General features: G+C 49.8%; 1 protein-coding gene across 1 annotated transcript; it reads right to left on the bottom strand.

The window, feature by feature from the left end:
* Positions 1-845: 845 nt before the first annotated feature.
* tg (thyroglobulin) lies at positions 846-24,803 on the bottom strand. The gene is made up of 49 exons (XM_053432957.1): positions 24,734-24,803; positions 22,855-22,963; positions 22,681-22,778; positions 22,269-22,424; positions 22,041-22,197; positions 21,318-21,424; positions 21,103-21,246; positions 20,853-21,032; positions 20,164-20,666; positions 19,380-19,755; positions 19,154-19,192; positions 18,352-18,582; positions 18,167-18,271; positions 18,011-18,088; positions 17,778-17,860; positions 17,549-17,660; positions 17,226-17,387; positions 16,868-17,059; positions 16,463-16,590; positions 16,185-16,335; positions 15,891-16,031; positions 13,321-13,464; positions 13,076-13,240; positions 12,876-12,980; positions 12,548-12,657; positions 12,342-12,452; positions 11,857-12,049; positions 11,607-11,777; positions 10,421-10,504; positions 9,981-10,067; positions 9,680-9,817; positions 9,417-9,593; positions 9,086-9,200; positions 8,838-8,917; positions 8,494-8,640; positions 8,352-8,411; positions 7,873-8,007; positions 7,615-7,797; positions 7,326-7,539; positions 4,568-4,652; positions 4,330-4,480; positions 3,752-3,987; positions 3,340-3,495; positions 2,861-2,998; positions 2,258-2,445; positions 2,045-2,149; positions 1,637-1,777; positions 1,372-1,553; positions 846-976 (listed from the first exon to the last, which is right to left on the bottom strand). Exons 1-49 carry the CDS (start codon positions 24,801-24,803, stop codon positions 888-890), a joined length of 7,212 nt encoding a protein of 2,403 aa, XP_053288932.1. The 3' UTR covers positions 846-887.
* Positions 24,804-25,116: the final 313 nt, after the last annotated feature.

A 25,116-nucleotide genomic window follows, 5' to 3' on the forward strand; every position in this document is an offset into this window, starting at 1 on the left:
CACTTTCATTGTTCAGGTTTCCTCCTTCAGACAAATAGAAATGTTCATTTTCATCATACAGCTGCCGAAACAAGGAAGTATTGATTGTAGTGTCTTTATTAAAATTAATGTTGACTTTCATACTGATAAGCAAGTTGAATATTTAATAAGGTTATTTTGATGAAACATTAAAATACTTTATTTCTGCTGTTTTCTACTATTATTTAGTAGTACTTGTATTTGAAATGAAATTAATTTGCCAAAAATGACACAATATACACAATACCAGATGTAATACTACTTGATCGATATGTTTATCAGTTGTGGAGTCTGAGGTAACTTCAGGTTCAGAGTTTCCCGCTCTCGAAGCTCACCTGCTCCAGGTTCAGTTTGACATAATAACTCCGCCTCTTCAGACTCGCCTTCCCCAGCTCACCCCCCCCCCCCACCAGAACTCTTAATATTAGTATTTTGATACTTTCACTATTTTATACTAAATAAAGCGTCTTTGAGAACTTTGAAAAGCGCTAAGTAAATGGAAAGTATTATTATTATTGTAAGAGATCAAACAGTACAAAAGCTCCACCCACTGACCACATGGTCACGTGATAGATTTTTACCAAGGGGGCGCTGTAACGTACACATTGACACAATCAGAGATGTTCAAAGACATTAATTCAACACAAAGTTTATTTTGAAGGTATTTTTATTCATGATTCGGTTTTAGTGATCAAAGGTCAAAGGTCAAAGTGATTCTAATTGTGACATCACAGACACGGAAACAGCATCGAGTTTGAAAAGATTTTTAATGATGATTTAGTTCAGAATTGAAAAATAGAAAGTTTTTTGTTTCTTTCATTGTTTGAATCAGACAGAAGCTGGAGACTTGATCATGTGACATCGTTGGTTTAGCTGTAGGAATCTTTCTCAGTCTGTGATTGGCTCGATGAGGTGGACACCTCGAGGGTCAGTTCAGGCTGGACAGGCTCCGACTCACCTGGAGGGGAACGAAGTCAGAGGAGAAGAATGTCGGTATTTTATGTTAAACATCAAAGAATCATTGAATCAGGATATAAATATCTTCTTTAGGACGAGCTGGTGAATTCCCCTGAAGGTTTGAGAGGACGTCTACCTGCTCTCTGCCACTCCCCTGGGTCCTAGAGGTGCATGTTAATGTCCTGTTTGTCCTGTTGTCTCACAGTAACGTACCATCGAGAGACATTATTCACTATGAAGGACAATTTGAGGTCGTGGGGGGGCGGTCCGGGGGACGACTAACACAACGCAATGTGTGAGAAGATTAAGAGAGGCGGGGCTAAAAACATCTCGGACCAACTTCTGCTGTCTGGAGAATAAACCACGCAGGAAGTGAGTGACTGTTGTGTTTTTAACCTGTTGCACTTCTCAATTTGGCCCCCAGGTGGCTCCAGAACGAGCAGTATTGCTGACGCAGACCCTGATGTTGGAGGAGGGCGGGGCTCAGTTCCAGGTAGAGGGGTGGGGCTTCAGAGGATCGGACCGGCTGCCAGCGGGGCAGAGCTGACTCCTCCCACACTCTGGATGGGTTTGGGTTCCTGAGAAGAAATGAGGAGAAATGAACATTTGATCGCTCGTGTCCTGGTGGTCAACACGGAGCAGAGCTGTCCCAGAGACTCACCCTGTCCTGACGAAGCTGGAGACGTAGGTCATCGTGGCCAAAGAGAGGCGTCGATCAGAGGACGTGAAACGCTGAGAGCTGATTGGATGATGAGGAGTCCCGAACAGAAGCTGAACATCCAGAGGAACAAACACATCGGCCCTGCAGACAGAACCAAACGATCACGACACGCTGACGCCACTGATCTAAAACAACTTATGAGTGTTTACTGGAGTAACCAGAGAAACAACATGGTGGAAAGTAACTTAATACTCAAGTGCTCAAAGTAACTTAAAGTAAATAAACTTCTTGACTCTAGATCTTAAATCTGAGGTTTTAACTGTTGACTGGACAAAATGAACTTTGACCTCAGACCTCTAGGAACAAACCATCAGTCAAAACAAACAGGGACCAGTTCCCTGACGTCACCTGTCCTGAGCTGTGGACGCGGGCTGATGATACAGGAAGACGTTAGCTCGGTTGTTAGCCCAGTGGCTCGCCATCTGGAGAGCGGGACAGATGATGAACAGATCTCTGCAAGACAGACGGAGAGAGAGAAAAATACAAATATGAATTTAGAGGTTTTCATTTTATTGAGACGAAAGTCGCCCGTTGACCGTCTTCATCGTCCCACAGTCTCACCGCGTGGCGTTGTTGAGTGCTCTGGAGAACAGGTTGTATCCGGAGGGGGAGGGGCTGTGATCCAGAGAGTAGAACCAGGACGCCGCCTCCTTCAGCAGCTCGTTTCCTGCCTCGCCGCCCAGTGAACGAGCCAGCGCCTCATAAAACACAGTTTTACCATCAGCTCGACCCTGAAGCTCCTCGAAGTCCTGAACAGTCAACAAGCCGGGGGGGGGGGGGGGGGGGAGGGAGACGTAGTTTGACCTTAATCGGGTTGTTAACATGTCAGCATCTTATTCAGACTATTCTGGTTAATATCAGAATATTGTTTTCATGGAAACTTGTCTATTTATATGAATCTGCAATTAAGAATTATCATATGAACATTTAAACATACATTTATGTACTGTAAATAATATTATTATTTATACTCTGCTCTGATTGGATGATGGATTTATTTGTTGATAGACGCAGGACCACAGGAAGAGGTTGATACAAATACATAACTGAAAGCTGCAGCTTGAGTTAAAGAATTAAATAGAATCAATCCAAACTTATTTATTGTTTTATTTTCAATCTGTCTGAAATCTGTCTCTCTTGGTTTATTTCTTGTAGTTTTCTGACCTTGATCCTGCGAGCGCGGCCGATCAGTCCATCGTGCTCCGAGGTTCCCAGCAGGAGGTCGACCCTGAGGAGGGACGAGCGAGGACTCGACCTGTCGACCGGGGACCAGGACCGGAACGGACCGCTGAGCGCCAGCAGCTGTGACAGGAGCAGAGGTCAGGAGCAGAGGTCAGGAGCAGAGGTCAAGAGACGAGGTCAGGAGACGAGGTCAGGAGACGAGGTCAGGAGACGAGGTCAGGAGCAGAGGTCAGGAGACGAGGTCAAGAGACGAGGTCAGGAGACGAGGTCAGGAGACGAGGTCAGGAGCAGAGGTCAGGAGCAGAGGTCAGGAGACGAGGTCAGGAGACGAGGTCAGGAGACGAGGTCAAGAGACGAGGTCAGGAGACGAGGTCAGGAGACGAGGTCAGGAGCAGAGGTCAGGAGACGAGGTCAGGAGACGAGTAGGAACCCGACGCCCTGTTCTGGTTCCTGAAACCTACCTTCGTCTGAGCGGCGTTGAGTGTGTGAGTGGGCGTCGCTCTAAGGCAGGTGGCGAGGTCAGAGGTCACACAGCCAAGCTCTTTGGCCAAATCGAGCGCCTGGCGTCTGGAGGAAGATGGAGTCTGAAGCAGTGACGGAGAAAAGACAGAACCACCCTGCAGGAAGAGGAAGTGATGTCATCACAACGCAAATCCGCTGTTTCAGTCAAACTGATGTTTGATCTGAAAACATCTGGAGCATTTGTGTCTGTGGGACGACCCATAAAGAAACCTCTGGACCGCCCCCTGGTGGCTGAACAGGGATGCAGTGTGTAGTCCCAGACGTGTTTGGTGTCGTACATGTTCCACGTCACGTGACTCATGTTGTGTTCACGTGTTTGGAGGTTGTGATTAACACGATGATATTTCTCACCATCAGGATCATTCGCTGGAACAGAGCTGGAGACGAGGAGGAGGAGGAGGAGGAGGAGGAGGAGGAGGAGGAGGAGGAGGAGCGGAGGTGAAGGCTGGTGATGTCAGCACCACGACGCTCTGCCGCCACTGTCACTCTACTGTTGTCTCCGCCCACCAGGGAGATGTGGGCGGAGACCCAGCGAAGCACCGCCTCCTGGTCTGACAGCCCGTAGTTACCATGGAGACCAGATTCACCTTGAGAAACGACAGCAGAGTGAAGGTCGAGAGGTCAAGAAAGGTTTGTGTGTGTGTGTGTGTGTGTGTGTGTGTGTGTGTGTGTGTGTGAGTGTGTGTGAGTGTGTGTGAGTGTGTCTGTGTGTGTGTGTGTGTGAGTGTGTGTGAGTGTGTGTTTGTGTCTGTGTGTGTGTGTGTGTCTGTGTGTGAGTGTCTGTGTGTGTGTCTGTGTGTGTGTGTGTGTGTGTGTGTGTGTGTGTGTGTGTGTGTCTGTGTGTGAGTGTCTGTGTTTGTGTCTGTGTGTGTGTGTGTGTTTGTGTGTGTCTGTGTGTGTGTGTCTGTGTGTGTCTGTGTGTTACTCACTGAGTCTCAGGAAACCCAGAGCGTCGGTCCGGTAACTAGCTGTTACTACGACGATGTTACCCACAGCAGCGAGGGCGGAGCCATCCAGCAGCCCTGGCTTCAGATTGGCTGAAGGGTTGAAGAAGAAGACCAGGACTGGGACACGCCCCCTCTGACACACAGACGTAGATAGGTGAGTGACATCTCAGTGACATCACAGTGACATCACAGTGACATCACAGTGACAGCAGTGACTCACCTGAGCAGCTGGTGAGAAGACGTTGAGATAGAGACAGTCCTCACTGGAGGACGCCGCTGCATCACCGGGCTGGACACAACTGAGACTGAAACACACGAGACAAGTCGGCTGGTGAGACAGGTGGAGGACATCAGAAAGACAGGTGGAGGACATCAGACAGACAGGTGGAGGACATCAGAAAGACAGGTGGAGGACATCAGAAAGACAGGTGGAGGACATCAGACAGACAGGTGGAGGACATCAGAAAGACAGGTGGAGGACTTCATAAGGACAGGTGGAGGACATCAGAAAGACAGGTGGTTGACATCGGAAAGACAGGTGGAGGACATCAGAAAGACAGGTGGAGGACATCAGAAAGACAGGTGGTTGACATCGGAAAGACAGGTGGAGGACATCAGAAAGACAGGTGGAGGACATCAGAAAGACAGGTGGATGACTTCAGAAAGACAGGTGGAGGACATCAGAAAGACAGGTGGAGGACATCAGAAAGACAGGTGGAGGACATCAGAAAGACAGGTGGATGACTTCAGAAAGACAGGTGGAGGACATCAGAAAGACAGGTGGACAGGTTGAGGACATCAGAAAGACAGGTGGAGGACATCAGACAGACAGGTGGAGGACATCAGAAAGACAGGTGGATGACTTCAGAAAGACAGGTGGAGGACATCAGAAAGACAGGTGGAGGACATCAGAAAGACAGGTGGAGGACATCAGACAGACAGGTGGAGGACATCAGAAAGACAGGTGGAGGACTTCAGAAAGACAGGTGGAGGACATCAGAAAGACAGGTGGAGGACATCAGAAAGACAGGTGGAGGACATCAGACAGACAGGTGGAGGACATCAGAAAGACAGGTGGAGGACTTCATAAGGACAGGTGGAGGACATCAGAAAGACAGGTGGTTGACATCGGAAAGACAGGTGGAGGACATCAGAAAGACAGGTGGAGGACATCAGAAAGACAGGTGGTTGACATCGGAAAGACAGGTGGAGGACATCAGAAAGACAGGTGGAGGACATCAGAAAGACAGGTGGATGACTTCAGAAAGACAGGTGGAGGACATCAGAAAGACAGGTGGAGGACATCAGAAAGACAGGTGGAGGACATCAGAAAGACAGGTGGATGACTTCAGAAAGACAGGTGGAGGACATCAGAAAGACAGGTGGAGGACATCAGAAAGACAGGTGGAGGACATCAGAAAGACAGGTGGAGGACATCAGAAAGACAGGTGGAGGACATCAGACAGACAGGTGGAGGACATCAGAAAGACAGGTGGAGGACATCAGACAGACAGGTGGAGGACATCGGAAAGACAGGTGGAGGACATCGGAAAGACAGGTGGAGGACATCGGAAAGACAGGTGGAGGACATCAGACAGACAGGTGGAGGACATCAGAAAGACAGGTGGAGGACATCAGAAAGACAGGTGGAGGACATCAGACAGACAGGTGGAGGACATCAGAAAGACAGGTGGAGGACATCAGACAGACAGGTGAAGGACATCAGAAAGACAGGTGGAGGACATCAGAAAGACAGGTGGAGGACATCAGAAAGACAGGTGGAGGACATCAGAAAGACAGGTGGAGGACATCAGAGAGACAGGTGGATGAGATCAGAAAGACAGGTGGAGGACATCAGAAAGACAGGTGGAGGACATCAGAGAGACAGGTGGAGGACATCAGACAGACAGGTGGAGGACATCAGAAAGACAGGTGGAGGACATCAGAAAGACAGGTGGAGGACATCAGACAGACAGGTGGAGGACATCAGACAGACAGGTGGAGGACATCAGAAAGACAGGTGGAGGACATCAGACAGACAGGTGAAGGACATCAGAAAGACAGGTGGAGGACATCAGAAAGACAGGTGGAGGACATCAGAAAGACAGGTGGAGGACATCAGAAAGACAGGTGGAGGACATCAGAGAGACAGGTGGATGAGATCAGAAAGACAGGTGGAGGACATCAGAAAGACAGGTGGAGGACATCAGAGAGACAGGTGGAGGACATCAGACAGACAGGTGGAGGACATCAGACAGACAGGTGGAGGACATCAGAAAGACAGGTGGAGGACATCAGACAGACAGGTGGAGGACATCAGAAAGACAGGTGGAGGACATCAGACAGACAGGTGAAGGACATCAGAAAGACAGGTGGAGGACATCAGAAAGACAGGTGGAGGACATCAGAAAGACAGGTGGAGGACATCAGAAAGACAGGTGGAGGACATCAGAGAGACAGGTGGATGAGATCAGAAAGACAGGTGGAGGACATCAGAAAGACAGGTGGAGGACATCAGAGAGACAGGTGGAGGACATCAGACAGACAGGTGGAGGACATCAGAAAGACAGGTGGAGGACATCAGAAAGACAGGTGGAGGACATCAGACAGACAGGTGGAGGACATCAGAAAGACAGGTGGAGGACATCAGACAGACAGGTGAAGGACATCAGAAAGACAGGTGGAGGACATCAGAAAGACAGGTGGAGGACATCAGAAAGACAGGTGGAGGACATCAGAAAGACAGGTGGAGGACATCAGAGAGACAGGTGGATGAGATCAGAAAGACAGGTGGAGGACATCAGAAAGACAGGTGGAGGACATCAGAGAGACAGGTGGAGGACATCAGACAGACAGGTGGAGGACATCAGACAGACAGGTGGAGGACATCAGAAAGACAGGTGGAGGACATCAGACAGACAGGTGGAGGACATCAGACAGACAGGTGGAGGACATCAGACAGACAGGTGGATGATTACCGTGCTTTGGTGGCGTCCCAGGTTCCTGTCCAATCAGGCAGTTGAGCCTCTTCAAAGCGGAGCGATCCTATTGGTGGACGGGCGTAGGGGACTCCCAGAAACTGAACGACCGTCCTCTGGTCGGAGCCGACGGATGTTTCCACGGCGACGCCCTGCAGGACCCCGTGCCCAGGGACGGAGACGGTGGTAACCGTGGTAACCGTGGAGGACCGCACTGAAGGAAACAGGAAGTTGAGCCGAGCGGGAATCAAACCGTCGACAGAGCTGCTGTCCGCTCCGCCTGGCTCACCTGTCCTCAGGAACACCTGGGGGGCGGGCTCTCTGATGACCAGCCTGCAGGAGGTGGCGTGTCGGGAGGAGCCGGGGGCGGAGCTTAGCCCACAAGCTGTGGTGTCGGGGTAAAGGACGCAGCGAGAGGCAGACTCCTCCTCTCTGAGTGACACGGCAACACAAGACTCCGCCTCCTGGCAGGCTGAAGGGAAATGAGCGTCAGCGAATCGAAACGCAGCGAGACACCGATTGTTGTGATGGGTTATATCGTGGTTACCATGGAGACACCAGTCCCTGGTCTTGTTCCGGTCAGTGGTGATGTCACGGCTGATGTGGATGACATCATACGTGGAGAGAGACGGGTCGACCAGGACGGACGAGTCAGAGAGGAGACGCCACTCGTCCTCAGACACTGACACACAAACATCACACACACGCTTTAGTCGTACTAATAGTTGTCGTTTCACTGTAGTAGTACCAATACTGTTACTACTACAGTGACAGTATTGTTACTACTACAGTAACAGTGCTGTTACTAAGTAGCTTTAGTAGTAGTGTTTGCAATATCAATAGTAGCAGCAGCAGTATTACTGCCGTCATCACAGTACTGTTACATACACAAGAAGCTGTGGTAGTAGTAGTAGTAGTAGTAGTAGTAACTTCAGTACAAGTATTCTAAGTAGTATTAGCAGAAGTATCTCTAATACCACAGTATTATAAGTAGCGGTGTGAATAGTAGTACTGCAGCTTTGTTACCGTTGCGTGGACTCAGGCTGAAGGTCGGACACAGAGCAGGAGATGAAGTCCACTGATTCGCTGAAATCACAGGTCACATAGCACTGCGTAACTATACTGCCTGTGTGTGTACTTGTACTGTGTGTGTAGTACTTGTGTGTACCTGGTTTGAGGTACCAGCCGAAAGGATCAGGCGATGTCTTCACGTCTGAGGCTCGACAGTCCTGAGTTCGCCAGGAGGTCATGTGATCTTCACCACAGGTCTGAACCCCGAGGCTGATCAGAGACAGACACACAATGTCTGCACCGCCTGCACACACACACACACACACATTTCATTAGTTGACATTAAAGTGTCTCTGATCTGTCAGTACAACTCCTCCACCTACTGGTCAAGATGTTCAGAACAACCAATCAGAGCCAGTGTCTGACCGAGTGTCAATCACTGCTCAGTCAAGTTCCCGCCCCTTTTTCAAATAAAGAGAAAATCCTGGTTTCCATGGTTACCTGGAGATTTGGTGTCTCTGACAAAACCAATTCCACGGCAACAAGGATCCTCATCACAACGCCGCTCACACTCCATGAACCTGACACACACACACACACACACACACACACACACACACACACACACACACACACAACCAGAAGTTACATGCTTTAACTCACAACAATTAAAAGACTAATGATCACAAATCAGCAAGTTGTGTTTGTGTGTGTGTGTGTGTGTGTGTGTGTGTGTGTGTGTGTGTTACCCTTTAGACAGCGGCGTGTTGGCGCTCAGACTAACTCGGCTGCGGACCGAGTATGAAACCATCTTCTGGAAGGTCACTCTCTCGTAGAAACTCTTCACTGGTCCTGACAGGTCCACTGCACATTCAGAGGTCAAAGGTCAGAGGTCAGAGGTCGCAGTAATAACAGTAGAGGAGTAAACACTTACGTTTGAACTTTAATGAACTTTAAAAAAAGCTCTGACTTTTAAACATGTCTTCATTTAATATATATCTCTTGATTTCAGGATTCTTACATTCAGAGTTTATTTAATGTGTGTGAGTCGGTGGGGGGGGGAGGGGGGGTTATCAGTACCCTTCTTAATGTAGGTGGTGTTAGGTGTTCTGTCCAGCAGGGGGCGGCACTGTCCTCTCAGCGGTTTGTCGTACGCTCCACAGACTCGAGTGTTCGGAAACAACGAGCAGCTGAAGAAACTTGCTGAGTCAACATCTCTGACGTCGGCGATGGAGCAGTGCAGCTCGGCGTCGCAGCCTGACGCACAAACAACAACCACAACATTACATGTGTTTTACATCCTGCATCAGCTTTCTCACAAACAGGAAAACAAAGAGTCGTACGTGTGAGACACCACAGCAGTGCCTGCTGGGAGTTGTAGTTCTTCTTGTTGAGCCAGAATGACAGAGTGGAGAGATTCCTCTGAGGATCCACAAGGACGTCGTCATCTGACAGAGCGTCAAACTTCTGCTGCACCGAGCCTGAAAACACACACACACACACACACACACACACATATATATACACACACACACACACACACACACACACACACACACACACACACACACACTAAGTACTGTTTCAAATGTCTTTTATAAATGATGTTGTTATTGTTATCTATTAAAAACCGGATGAACGAACCGTCCAGAGAACGACTGAGTTCCGCTGCCGCACAGGAAGAAGAAGAAGAAGAAGAAGAAGAAGAAGAAGAAGAAGAAGAAGCTGGGACTGAATCTGACAAACAAACAAAGTGAGGGTCAGACAAACTTCTTCACTGTGGAAGAACATCCAGGAAGAGCAAGCACCTGCTGAAGATGCTCCGCCCTCCTGGCAATGCTACAGGTCAAAGGTCACAGTCAAATACACAGTCAGAGAGAAAATAAACTGCGACACACGTGACCTTTGACCTGCTCACATTAGTGAAACTGTTAGCAAGCTACGTTAGCAATACTCTATTTCACTGCGGTTCATCCTCTGGGATCATGACAGATCAAACTAAATTGAAAGAACGTCCAGCGGCCATGGAGACGTTTCCTCTGTGACCACTCAGGGTCAGGACAGCAGAGGTCAAAGGTCAGTACCAGTGTTTAGGTAGACCGACTGGAAGGTGATGAGGGACGCCTGGTAGTCCTTGTTCTTACTGTCAGCCGGCAGAGCAGCGTCAGCTGGGGACAGACAGAGACACAGCAGTCAGTACAGGGACAGTAGAGACAGAGCAGAGGCAGTAGAGACAGAGCAGAGACAGAGTAGAGACAGAGCAGAGACACTAGAGACAGAGCAGAGACACTAGAAACAGAACAGAGGCAGTAGAGACAGAGCAGAGGCATTAGAGACAGAGCAGAGACAGAGCAGAGGCAGTAGAGACAGAGCAGAGACACTAGAGACAGAGCAGAGACAGAGCAGAGGCAGTAGAGACAGAGCAGAGACAGTAGAGACAGAGCAGAGACAGAGCAGAGGCAGTAGAGACAGAGCAGAGACACTAAAGACAGAGCAGAGACAGAGTAGAGACAGAGTAGAGACACTAGAGACAGAGCAGAGACACTAGAAACAGAACAGAGGCAGTAGAGACAGAGCAGAGGCAGTAGAGACAGAGCAGAGACACTAGAGACAGGTCAGACAGCAGAGACAGTAGAGACAGAGCAGAGAGTAGAGACAGAGCAGAGACAGAGCAGAGACAGTAGAGACAGAGCAGAGAGTAGAGACAGAGCAGAGAGTAGAGACAGAGCAGAGAGTAGAGACAGAGCAGAGACAGAGCAGAGACAGTAGAGACAGAGCAGAGACAGTAGAGACAGAGCAGAGACAGTAGAGACAGAGCAGAGGCAGTAGAGACAGAGCAGAGACAGTAGAGAGAGAGCAGAGGCAGTAGAGACAGAGCAGAGACAGTAGAGACAGAGCAGAGACAGTAGAGACAGAGCAGAGGCAGTAGAGACAGAGCAGAGACAGTAGAGACAGAGCAGAGACAGTAGAGACAGAGCAGAGACAGAGCAGAGACAGTAGAGACAGAGCAGAGACAGAGCAGAGACTAGAGACAGAGCAGAGAGTAGAGACAGAGCAGAGACAGAGCAGAGACAGTAGAGACAGAGCAGAGACAGAGCAGAGACAGTAGAGACTAGAGACAGAGCAGAGAGTAGAGACAGAGTAGAGACAGAGCAGAGACAGAGTAGAGACAGAGCAGAGAGTATAGACAGAGTAGAGACAGAGCAGAGACAGAGCAGAGACAGTAGAGACAGATTTTGACGTCAGTGAGTCATGTTTTTATATTCTCACTAATGATGAAATTGTCTCCTCCGAAATCGAACAGGAAGTTCCTCTGCTGCTCGTTGTAGGTTAGCCCCGCCCCACAGATACGACTGGCTGCTCCCTGTCCAATCACATCCCAGTCCTTGTCCATACACATCAAGACTGACGGAGCTCTCAGCCACCCACAGAGCAGAGAACCTGAGGGGAGGGGCATACGCTCACATGATCACTGACTCCTCCCTGGTTCCAGGTCTCATGCTGTGTCTCAGGAACGTACCTCCGTTCAGGCGGTTCTGGTTCAGGACGAACCCGTCGCAGCAGCTGTCCCGGCTGCATCCGTCCTGACAGAACCGGTGAGCGTCAGACAGGGACGTGGGACCGGAGAACACCTGAGTCCTGAACACCCCCGAGACCACCTTCGTCATCCTCATCCTCACAAAGGTCTGCTGCTGCTGCCGCGAGGAAAACTCCTCCCCTGACACACACACCCACCCACACCCACACACACACACACACACACAAACACACACACACACACACAAACACACCCACACACACATACACACACCCACACACACAAACACACACACACACACCCACACACACACACACCCACACCCACACCCACACACACACAAACACACACACACACACACACACACACACACACACACACACACACACACACACACACAAACACACACACACACACGTCAGTGATGCTTGTTTTGCTAATGTCAGTCGTCTGGTTGCCTTGGTAACAGTACCTTTCTTCCTGATGACCATCAGATCAGAAGCTCCGCCCCTCACTCGCACTGAACAGCTGAGCCAATCAAAGAGCTCAGCCTCAGGATTACCCAGAAACCCAGTGGTCTGAAGACACACACAAACACACAAACACCACATTAAATACATGATAATTGTGTTGTTTTCAGAAGTGGTAAGATTTTAAGTCTGTGTGTGTGCACCTGTTGAGAGTTGTTGCAGTGTGTGTTCAGTGTGTGTGTGCTGTACAGTTCACACTGAGTCTGTCTGTTGAACAGCGCCACATGGTGGCAGGATGGGTTAGCTGCACACGCTGAGGAAAACAAACAGTAACAGTCAAGTATAAGAACTTTGTGATTGGATAATAAAATATAAATAAGATGGTTCAAGTGTAGAATTTAACCTCAGTTCTCTGCAGCTGCTTATTTAATGAACTTAACTTCTCTTATTAACTTTAATCACAGTTAACAGTTTCTACTTGTTCACTGTCAAATCTATAAACAAATGATAGTGTGGGGGGGGCTGTCTGACCTTGGACACAGGCTTTGAGGTCAGAGGTCATCGTCTGCAAGACTTCAGCGTCTTCAGCTCCGACAATAAGATCTGATCCAGGAACAGCCTGAAACCTGCTGAGAACTACAACACACACACAAACACACCCATGTTACAGAGGGATTCACACTCCTACGAGTGTTAGGAAGCTGCTCTCTGATTGGCTGCTCGTTCATCACCTGAACACTCCTCATCAGTGAGAGCTTTGTCACTGTTGGTCCATTCAAGCTCCGCCCCCTCGCCGCTGAAACACCTCCACATGCCGGACAGGAAGTCAGGCTGGGCCGACAGGAAGTCTCCTCGCTCTGAGCACCGCAAACCCCGTCTCTGACACTCGGTGACACCTGACACAGACAGACAGCGATTACTGACGCACCGCGGCTGGATGAGCGAATCAGGAGGAGGGCTCCACTGAAGGACTCACATTGATTGACAGATGATGCTCCAGCAGGTGAGGAACCTCTGGGACACTTGTTGCAGAGGTCCCGCCCCTTTTCTTCCTGATAGGTTCCCTGTGCACACAGAAGACACGCCCCCTCCATGGAGAAACTCCCAGCAGGACAAACGACTGCAAAGACACAGATGTGAGATTCAGCTACAGGACGACAAAAGAGACAAGAGACAAGACACAAGAGACAAGACACAAGAGACAAGAGACAAGAGAAGAGAGACAAGAGAAGAGACAAGAGAAGAGACAAGAGACAAGAGACAAGAGACAAGACACAAGAGACAAGACACAAGAGACAAGACACAAGAGACAAGAGACAAGAGAAGAGAGACAAGAGAAGAGACAAGAGAAGAGAGACAAGAGACAAGAGAGACAAGAGACAACAGACAAGAGACAAGAGAAGAGACAAGAGAGACAAGAGACTAGAGACAAGAGACAAGAGACAAGAGACAAGACACAAGACACAAGAGACAAGAGACAAGAGACAAGAGAAGAGAGACAAGAGAAGAGAGACAAGAGACAAGAGACAAGAGACACGAGACAAGAGACAAGAGACACAAGACAAGAGACAAGAGACACGAGACAAGAGACAAGAGACAAGAGACAAGAGACACGAGACAAGAGACAAGAGAAGAGAGACAAGACACAAGAGACAAGAGACAAGAGAAGAGAGACAAGACACAAGACACAAGAGACAAGAGACAAGAGAGACAAGAGACAAGAGACAAGAGACACGAGACAAGAGACAAGAGAAGAGAGACAAGAGACAAGAGACAAGAGACACGAGACAAGAGACAAGAGAAGAGAGACAAGAGACAAGAGACAAGAGACTAGAGACAAGAGACAAGAGACAAGAGACAAGAGACAAGAGACACGAGACAAGAGACAAGAGACAAGAGAAGAGACAAGAGAAGAGAGACAAGAGACTAGAGACAAGAGACAAGAGACAAGAGACACGAGACAAGAGACAAGAGAAGAGAGACAAGAGACAAGAGACAAGAGACAAGAGACTAGAGACAAGAGACAAGAGACAAGAGACAACAGACAAGAGACAAGAGACAAGACACAAGAGAAGAGAGACAAGAGACAAGAGACAAGAGACAACAGACAAGAGACAAGACACAAGAGACAAGAGACAAGAGAAGAGAGACAAGACACAAGAGACAAGAGACAAGAGACAAGAGACACGAGACAAGAGACAAGAGACAAGACACAAGAGACAAGAGACAAGAGACAAGACACAAGAGAGGAGAGACAAGAGACAAGACACAAGACACAAGAGACAAGAGACAAGAGAAGAGAGACAAGAGACAAGAGACAAGAGACAAGAGACAAGACACAAGACACAAGAGACACAAGACAAGAGACAAGACACAAGAGACAAGAGACAAGAGACAAGAGAAGAGAGACAAGAGACAAGAGACAAGAGACAAGACACAAGAGACAAGAGACAAGAGAAGAGAGACAAGAGACAAGAGACAAGAGACAAGACACAAGAGACAAGAGACACGAGACAAGAGACAAGACACAAGACACAAGAGACAAGAGACAAGAGACACGAGACAAGAGACAAGACACAAGACACAAGAGACAAGAGACAAGAGACACGAGACAAGAGACAAGAGACAAGACACAAGAGACAAGACACAAGAGACAAGAGACACGAGACAAGAGACAAGAGACAAGACACAAGACACAAGAGACAAGAGACAAGAGACACGAGACAAGAGACAAGAGACAAGACACAAGAGACAAGACACAAGAGACAAGAGACAAGACACAAGAGACAAGAGAGACAAGAGAAGAGAGACAAGAGACACGAGACAAGAGACAAGAGAAGAGAGACAAGAGACTAGAGACAAGAGACAAGACACAAGAGACAAGAGACAAGAGACAAGAGAAGAGAGACAAGAGACACGAGACAAGAGACAAGACACAAGAGACAAGAGACAAGAGACAAGAGAAGAGAGACAAGAGACAAGAGACAAGAGACAAGACACAAGAGACAAGAGACAAGAGAAGAGAGACAAGAGACAAGAGACAAGAGACAAGACACAAGAGACAAGAGACACGAGACAAGAGACAAGACACAAGACACAAGAGACAAGAGACAAGAGACACGAGACAAGAGACAAGACACAAGACACAAGAGACAAGAGACAAGAGACACGAGACAAGAGACAAGAGACAAGACACAAGAGACAAGACACAAGAGACAAGAGACACGAGACAAGAGACAAGACACAAGACACAAGAGACAAGAGACAAGAGACACGAGACAAGAGACAAGAGACAAGACACAAGAGACAAGACACAAGAGACAAGAGACAAGACACAAGAGACAAGAGAGACAAGAGAAGAGAGACAAGAGACACGAGACAAGAGACAAGAGAAGAGAGACAAGAGACTAGAGACAAGAGACAACAGACAAGAGACAAGAGACACGAGACAAGAGACAAGAGAAGAGAGACAAGAGACAAGAGACAAGAGACTAGAGACGAGAGACAAGAGACAAGAGACAAGAGACAAGAGACAGCTGGACTCACTGCAACCATCGCCATCGCTGGCCAAGATGTAACCACGGGAACAGCTGAAGGTCGGTGTTGTCATGGAAACTAGCGTGGACTGGATATTACCCAGAAGTCCTCGAACTCCGTCCAGAAGTCTGGACTCGTCCAAGAACACACCTGATTCAAAACAATACGTCAGCACGTTCTTCATTTATGTTTATTCCATTCTTATATTTTTATTTCTGTATCCTAGATGCGGTGAATTAATCTGAAAAATTCAGATTCAAGATATAATTGGTTCGTTCACAGGTTCATGGTGGCTCGGCTCACCGATGTCGTGGAGGTCAGGGAGGTCAGACACCGGGAGGTCAGTCAGGCTGACAGACCATGTGACCCTCAGGTTCACTGAGGCGTCACCGTCACACTGCAGACGCACCGACGACTCATCACACAGCAACACTGTGCGGCCCGACACCGGGAGCTACACACACACACACACACACACACACACACAGTTAAAAGTATTTTTTCCCTGGAAATGTAAAATTTTGAAATAAACGGCGCAAATGACGAAAACCACGTGTGCGTCCTGCAGGTGAGACGTTTACCTGTGAGGTGCACAGCCCCCTGCTGGTCATGGAGCTGAACAGCAGAGACTGTAAACTACTGATCTGAGAGCAGGAGGACGTCAAAGACCAGTGTTGAGAGTACGACACCAACTGGAGAGGCTGAGAGACTACACACAAACACACACACACACACAATGGTAAAAAAAACTGTTTATGGATTAAAATGAAATCAGGATAAAATAAAAACAACAAATCAGTGAATTTAAATAAATGGTATTTTCTATATTAATTCTAAAAGTTGTTCTGCCCTCTAGTGGCCAAAATAGATTAATTCAGTTTTTTGTAAAGGCCTTTAAAGTGGTCTTCACTATGATGGATGAAGTAAAACATTATGATAATCTGTGGAGATAAAATGGACAACATGATCCTTTAAAAGGCTCTTACTCTGACAGGCTCCACTCAGCGGTTTCCTGTCTCCGCCCCATCGCTGAGTCTCGGTCTCACACAGGAAGCTGCTGACAGGTAGTGTGTTGTGGTAACCATGGTCACAGATGAGCTCACAGCTCTGTTGACCTTCAGCCGCCGAGCGGCAGAGCAGTGCACCATGGGTAACAACAGGTTCGGGACAGAGAGGACCTTTAAAGAGAGAAAAACATGTGGACCAATCAGCAGCCTCAGTCAGAGACGCTCTTCCTGCAACTTCCACCAGGTGCTGCTGTGATTAAACTGAGTGAAGTGAAGGAGACTGTCACAAATTCAAAGTTACGCCGACCCGTCCCCTAAGGACAAGAAAAGGACATACGATCACAATTTGGCGTCTGTCCTGTCTGTCGAAGCGCCCTGGTCCCATCTACTTCCTGTCCATCATCAGAGACACACCAACAGGAAGTGACATCACACTGCAGTGGGACGAAGGATCCGTCAGGTCGACACTCACGACTCTGCAGTTCACACCAGCTGGGACCTGAACACACCACACAAGGTTCACCAGTTTACAGATTGAAGCACAGTGTGTGTGTGGGTCTGTGTGTGTCTGTGTGTATAAGTGTGTGTGTCTGTATGTGTGTGTGTGTGTGTCTGTGTGCGTATGTGTCTGTGTATGTGTGTGTGTGTGTGTGTGTTTACATGTTAGCTGTCCTGTGACGTTTTGTGTTGCCATCTGTATCGTCTCTCCAGTCAGAGGATTCACACACCAGCCTGCAGCGCCTCCTGTCTGTAGCACAGAGTAACTACCATCCTGAAACACACACACACACACGTATTATATTATATACACCTAACTTTTGAAAATACAACAAGATGAAGGAGTTTATTCTTTAATATTCCACGTACTCACACGTGTGTGTTTTCCTACCTCTTCACATGTCGTGACATCAGAGCGTTTCATCCAACCAGAGAGCAGAGTGTGAGCCTGAGCTCTTTGACAGCGAGTCAGACCTGTAGGGAGCACACACACACACACACACACACACACACACACACACACACACACACACACACACACACACACACACACAGTAATGAGCAAACACAGGATGTCGACTCTTTGTGCGTCTGCGCTCGGAGCTTTTGGACGTGTGGTCTTACATCTGGGCAGGAGCAGTGAGCGGCTGCTCAGCGAGTTGGAGACGTACTCTCCATCTTCATCAACACACCAACACTGACCTGGAAAACAAAACACACATGAATATTACAGAATTTTCTGAAGCACTGTGCAGACGTGTGCGTGTGCGTGTGTGAGACCTGTGCTGTGGTAACACTGTGTGTCCCTCCAGTGTCCGGCAGCATCACACTGAGGTGTGAACGGCTGGTAGGAGCGACGCTGAGGACGCAGGAACATCTGGACAGCTGAAATACATTGATTAAGTATTTTTCATCAAACCTAAATGACTCCTCTTATCCTCAAACAGAATCTGAATCTGACTTACTGGAGGAGGCAGCCAATCGCAGAGCCGCGTAGGACTGACTCAGCATCTGCTCAGAAATCTGCTTCTCCTCCTGTGATTGGTTGATTTGAAGCTCGTCAGGGGTCAGACGCAGACCTTCGGCCAATAGGAATCCGTACCCCAGAGGGATGTGTGAGGACTGAGAGAGAGCGACGACGCTCTTCACCCGCTCTCTGAACGCTGAGACCTCGGCCAACGCCAGAGAGCAGCGACCTGCAAGATACCACAACTCCGGTTAGCGTGGCTAATGGGCTAGCATCCGATTAATGTGACCTTCATTGGATCTGTTAACACTGTAGCTCCGCATCGTGGTGAGGAGACCAGGAACAGTGGCTATGCTAGCTGCTACACTAGCTGCTGTTAATGTAGACTAGCATAGAAACTAGTCTGACATGCCTCCCCTAACAAAGTCTGGTAAAGTGAATGGAGCAGCTGACCAATCAGAGCAGACTTCATCAGGAAGGGCGTCTTAAAGAGACAGGAGCTAAAACCAGGTGTTAGAGACAGAGGCTGAAGAGAGGAGCTGCAGCGATGGACGGTGTGAGGAACCTGATTCTGAACATTACATCATGAAGACATTTTACAGTCATAACACTGGTTAAAGTGATCAACTCACTGTATCACCAGTAATAATATCATCATATTTTCTATCTTCTCACAGACACTCGTCCGTTCTAAGCTAAGTTTCTCTTCATGAGCGAGAAAGAGAAGAACCTAAATAAACATCAGTGTTTGTGTGACTGACAGGTCGGTTTGTGATCTTTGTTGTAGAAGTTGTACTGACCTGTGAAGGACGGGAGCGTCTGTGTTGGTCTCTGTGGACCTGCAACACAGCAGCAGACAGACGGTCACAGCTTCATTCAAAAGACTTGTTTGTGTTTAGTGAGAACGATGATTAGAAATGTTAACATTTAATTTCTTCATCCTCTGAGAGATTCTCCTTAAAACTGCTTCAACATATAAATTGATCTAAAGCAAAGAGTCGTGTCAGTACATTAGTGACATCTTACAGTTGACAGCGCCCCCTGTTGGCCCAGCAGTTATGGTTTTCCCCTCAGTGTCCACACAGAAGCAGCGCGACCCAACACACTGCAGTGGAAGGAAGTCTCCCTCCTCCGAGCATGCTGGGATGTAGATTTCTGCTCCGGCCGACATCTTTCCTTTCACCTTCAGCGCCGTGGCTCTCTCTCTCTCACAGCGGGTCGGACAGCGAGGCCGTCGACCGGAGGTCCGCGACCCTGTGACCTCCTGACCCTGAGGGTCGACACACCAGCAGTCTCCACCCTGACACTGAACCTCCTGGAATCCGCCGCTGGATGTGCAGGTGGGAACAAATACAGCCGCTGCATCGTCAGCAGAGCAGTGATGGAGCAGAGGAGCCAGAACCTGGAAAACACCAGCAAGACATTGACCTTTGACCCTGGTTGGTTTTAGTAAGTCTGTCTGGACGGAGGATTCAAACCTTCCTTTGGGATGAAGTTAGAAATGGTTCAGGTTTGTCTCGACACTGATTCACCTTCATTTTGTAAATTCTCTCTTCTCATCTGTACTGTTGTTGTGTTGTTGTGTTGTTGTGTTCAGTTCCATCAGCATGTGTGTGTCCTGGGAGAGGATCCTCACATGGGACTGAGCTTCATCACTGATCACTAAGTTTCTATTTGACTCTTGTTGAGTTAAGAACAGGAAGTTGATTAAACTGGGAATATCAGACAAACTGGGAATAACAGACGAACATGTGATTGATGTTCAGTGTGAAAGACGCTCAAAGGTTCTTTTTAATGAACTGACTCTGACCTGCTGCAGGGAGGAGGTGCTGCTGCTTCCTGTGAGTGTGTGTTGGAGGGAGGCGAGGAAGGCGGGGTCCTCCAGCGCTCTGCTCACAGACTGGACCAGGTCCCGGTTCCTCTGGAGGCCGATGGCGACGCCGTTAGAGGAGAGCAGCTCCAGGCCGAGAGGTCCTCGAGCTCCCACCGCTCCGCTGAGGTTAAAGGTCGCAGCATTCTTCAGAAACTTCCCCCCGAACAGGTTCTCCTGGAGGCGCCGAGGGGAGGCCCGAGCCAGAGCCTGCAGAGCTCCCCCCACAGATGGGAAGAGACCCTGGAGGACTTCAACCAGGCGGGACAGGAAGAAGGTCGGATCCGCCTCCACCGGCAGGATGTCAAGGAGAGGCCGAAGGAGCTGGAGACAGGAAGCTGGAGATCTGTCCGACGAGGCGTCAGGAGGAGGAGGATCAACGGGTCCAGAAAAGAGACGAGACAGAGCGAGACGACGCTGAGAGAGACAGTCAACACCTGAATCTGGAGGAGGAGAGGAAGAGGGAGAGGTAGAGGTAGAGGGGAGGAGGAAGAGGCAGAGAAGTAGAAAAGGAGAGGTAGGGGAAGAGGAGAAGATAACACGTGATGAGAAAAACACTGATTCAAGGAAACAGGACATGAAATAAAGACACAGAGAACAACAGGACGATGGAGGACGAGGAGACTCACCACAGATCAGAGAGTCTCCAAACTGTCGACTCCCAGGATGCTCTCTGCCTGTGGGCTCCACGCACCAGCACTGCCCCCCCTGCTGGCACTGTCTGGAAGTGAACGCTCCTGTGTCGTCACAGGACGGGACGTAATGATTGGACACCGCCGCCCGCCGCTCCTCCTCACAGGCCGAGGGACCTGAGGTCAAAGGTCAAATCAGTTTTAAACAGTTTAAGATTGTTCCAACTTGAATGAATTAAACGTTTACATCTGAAGTGTCCGGTGAGGGCGAGGCGGACTCCCAGCATCCTCCTCTGCAGGACTCTGTAGATGTTGCTCTGAGACAAGGAGCGACCGGACCGGAGTCCGGAGAACGCTGAGTCGTACACGTCAGACAGGAGGAGCTCCACACCTGAGCAACAAGCACATGGTCATGATGTCATCCTCATAGGTCACATGGGAGCGCAGCATGTGACTGTGTACCTGTGTCCTCCAGCTCTCGACCTCGGCTGTCCGAGCAGAAACAGTACGAGGAAACCATCGGGAAGAACTTCCTGAAACCGCTGAAGGTCTCGAAGGCTTCTGGGAACCTGACACACACACACAATGTTATACACACAAACACACACTCAGAATGTGCAGTCAGGTGGGTGTCCAGGTGTGTGTCCCGGTTAGTGTCCAGGTGTGTGTAGAGGTGTGTGCCCAGATGTGTGTCCTGGTGTGTGTCCAGATGTGTGTGTCCAGGTCTGTGTCCAGGTGTGTGTAGAGGTGTGATCCCAGGTGTGTGTGCCGGTGTGTGTCCAGGTGTGTGTGCCCAGGTGTGTGTCCATGTGTGTGTCCCGGTTAGTGTCCAGGTGTGTGTAGAGGTGTGTGCCCAGATGTGTGTGCCTGTGTGTGCGCCGGTGTGTGTCCAGGTGTGTGTCCTGGTGTGTGTCCAGATGTGTGTGTCCAGGTGTGTGTCCAGGTGTGTGTAGAGGTGTGATCCCAGGTGTGTGTGCCGGTGTGTGTCCAGGTGTGTGTGCCCAGGTGTGTGTCCATGTGTGTGTCCCGGTTAGTGTCCAGGTGTGTGTCCAGGTGTGTGTCCAGGTGTGTGTGCCGGTGTGTGTCCAGGTGTGTGTCCAGGTGTGTGTCCAGGTGTGTGTCCAGGTGTGTGTGCCCGTGTGTGTGTGCCCGTGTGTGTCCAGGTGTGTGTCCAGGTGTGTGTACCTGTTGAAGTTGTGCAGCAGGTCCAGTTCTGTCCTGTCCGTCATGTTGATGAACTTGCACTGAACCGGAAGGAAGCTGCCGTCGGCCGCGCACTGAGGAGGAGAAGAAGACGAGCCGTGGAGGAGGCGACGCCCCCTCACCTCACAGCTGCCAGGACCTGCAGGTCAAAGGTCAAGGTGTCAGCAGGTCACAGCAGCACACGGAGACAGGAGCAGGGTTCATACCCACAGAGATCAGGGGTCCCGTTCTGTCGGGTCCCGTACAGCTCCATCCCGTCCTGGTCCACGCACCAACACTGCCCCCTGCTGGAGTCACACTGCACTGACTCAAAGAGGCCGGAGGGGGAGCAGCGCAGGACTGACTGCAGCTGGCAGGGAGACGGACCTACAGACAGAGGGTTACAGACAGAGGGTTACAGACAGAGGGTTACAGACAGATCTCTCAAATCCTTTTCCTCTGACTGATCAAACTCCACCTTCCAGAGAGAAGGTGTGAGCTGACCTCTGACCTCTGACCTCGTCTCAGCTGTTTACATTCACCTCTGCTTGTGTCCTTTGTTATAAAAACATGAGAAACAAACACAAACTTCTCTGGAACACATCTGATGGTCACACGTGTGTTAGCGTGTTGTGTTTCTCACAGTGAGGAGCAGAGCTGTTGGTTCGAGTCCCGACGACCTCTTGACCTTCTGCGTCCACACACCAACACTCCTGACCCCGCCCCCTGCACTGCACAGCTCTACACACACACAGACACACACACTCAGTGGCAGGTTCATAATGGACACACACACACTAATGAAGGCGACAGTTACCTGAACCCCCCCCCCTCCGTGCACTGAGGGACGTCATCTTGTTGCCGGGCAACGGCCGCGGCCCTCAGCGTCTCACACTGGCTCAAGGTCCCCGTCTCCAGCTGGTACTCTGGACAACGGGGACATGGTCAGGAGACAGGGATCAGGAGACAGGGACATCATCAGGAGACAGGGATCAGGAGACAGGGATCAGGAGACAGGGACATGGTCAGGAGACAGTGACCAGGAGACAATGACATCATCAAGAGACAGTGATCAGGAGACAGGGACATCATCAGGAGACAGGGACATGGTCAGAAGACAGGGACATCATCAGGAGACAGGGACATGGTCAGGAGACAGGGACATGGTCAGGAGACAGGGACATTGTCAGGAGACAGGGACATAGTCAAGAGACAGTGATCAGGAGACAGGGACATGGTCAGAAGACAGGGACATCATCAGGAGACAGGGACATAGTCAAGAGACAGTGATCAGGAGACAGGGACATGGTCAGGAGACAGGGACATGGTCAGGAGACAGTGACCAGGAGACAATGACATCATCAAGAGACAGTGATCAGGAGACAGGGACATCATCAGGAGACAGGGACATGGTCAGAAGACAGGGACATCATCAGGAGACAGGGACATGGTCAGGAGACAGGGACATGGTCAGGAGACAGGGACATTGTCAGGAGACAGGGACATAGTCAAGAGACAGTGATCAGGAGACAGGGACATGGTCAGAAGACAGGGACATCATCAGGAGACAGGGACATAGTCAAGAGACAGTGATCAGGAGACAGGGACATGGTCAGGAGACAGGGACATGGTCAGGAGACAGGGACATCGTCAGGAGACAGGGACATAGTCAAGAGACAGTGATCAGGAGACAGGGACATGGTCAGGAGACAGTGACCAGGAGACAATGACATCATCAGGAGACAGTGATCAGGAGACAGGGACATCATCAGGAGACAGTGATCAGGAGACAGGGACATCATCAAGAGACAAACACATGCATCGATTTATTTAATGAGCAGAATGTTATAATAATTATTATATTTGTCTCTGAAGCATCAAAACTAATGTTTTAGTTTCCATGTGAGACCACAGACAGAGACCACAGACAGAGACCAGAGGCCACAGACAGAGACCAGAGGCCACAGACAGAGACCACAGACAGAGACCAGAGGCCACAGACAGAGACCAGAGGCCACAGACAGAGACCAGAGGCCACAGACAGAGGCCACAGACAGAGACCAGAGGCCACAGACAGAGACCACAGACAGAGACCAGGGGCCACAGACAGAGACCACAGACAGAGACCAGAGGCCACAGACAGAGACCACAGACAGAGAACACAGACAGAGACCAGAGGCCACAGACAGAGACCACAGACAGAGACCAGAGACCACAGACAGAGAACACAGACAGAGACCAGAGGCCACAGACAGAGACCACAGACAGAGACCAGAGACCACAGACAGAGAACACAGACAGGGGCCACAGACAGAGACCAGGGGCCACAGACAGAGACCACAGACAGAGACCAGAGGCCACAGACAGAGACCACAGACAGAGACCACAGACAGAGACCAGAGACCACAGTAAGAGAACACAGACAGGGGCCACAGACAGAGACCAGAGGCCACAGACAGAGACCACAGTCAGAGACCAGAGACCACAGACAGAGAACACAGACAGGGGCCACAGACAGAGACCAGGGGCCACAGACAGAAACCACAGACAGAGACAGAGACCACAGACAGGGGCCACAGACAGAGACAGAGACAGAGACCACAGACAGAGACAGAGACCACAGTCAGGGGCCACAGACAGAGACAGAGACAGAGACCACAGACAGGGGCCACAGACAGGAGGCAGTGATCTGGTACCTGAAGCTTTGCCCTGCAGCAGCTCGGGGACAGACAGGAGGACACAGGTGAAGCACAGCAGCCAGGCCATCGTCGTCTTCGTTGTGACAGACTGAGCGTCTCTGCGTCTTTATAGGACGGTGAAGATGCTGAGTCACCGTGAGGAGCATCAACCAAACACACCTTCCTCCTCTTCTGCCTCCTCCTCCTCCTCTTCCTCTTGTGCCTCCTCCTCTGTCCGTCCTGCTGGAACCAGGAGTCCTCGAACACAACTCAGGAGGGGGACAGTGATCCGTGGAGCCCTGTGATTGGACGAGAGGCTCCTTGGAACGGGTGAAGAGGTTCAGTGTGACGTCTGTTCAGTGTTTATCTGTATTTACAGAAGTTTCTTTATATTAACTGTT

The sequence above is a fragment of the Pleuronectes platessa genome, chromosome 10 (assembly GCF_947347685.1).
Source record: "Pleuronectes platessa chromosome 10, fPlePla1.1, whole genome shotgun sequence".
Classification (NCBI taxonomy): Eukaryota; Metazoa; Chordata; class Actinopteri; order Pleuronectiformes; family Pleuronectidae; genus Pleuronectes; species Pleuronectes platessa.

Bases quoted from the DNA above. Each gene is read 5' to 3' on its own strand.
- tg (XM_053432957.1), bottom strand. From the start codon at position 24,803: ATGGCCTGGCTGCTGTGCTTCACCTGTGTCCTCCTGTCTGTCCCCGAG. The intron at 8,412-8,493 runs GTACACACAAGT...CTGTGATTTCAG, and splicing joins CGGCTGGTACCTCAAACCAG to CGAATCAGTGGACTTCATCT. The intron at 8,008-8,351 runs GTAACAAAGCTG...TTTGTGTGTCAG, and splicing joins CAGCCTGAGTCCACGCAACG to TGTCTGAGGACGAGTGGCGT.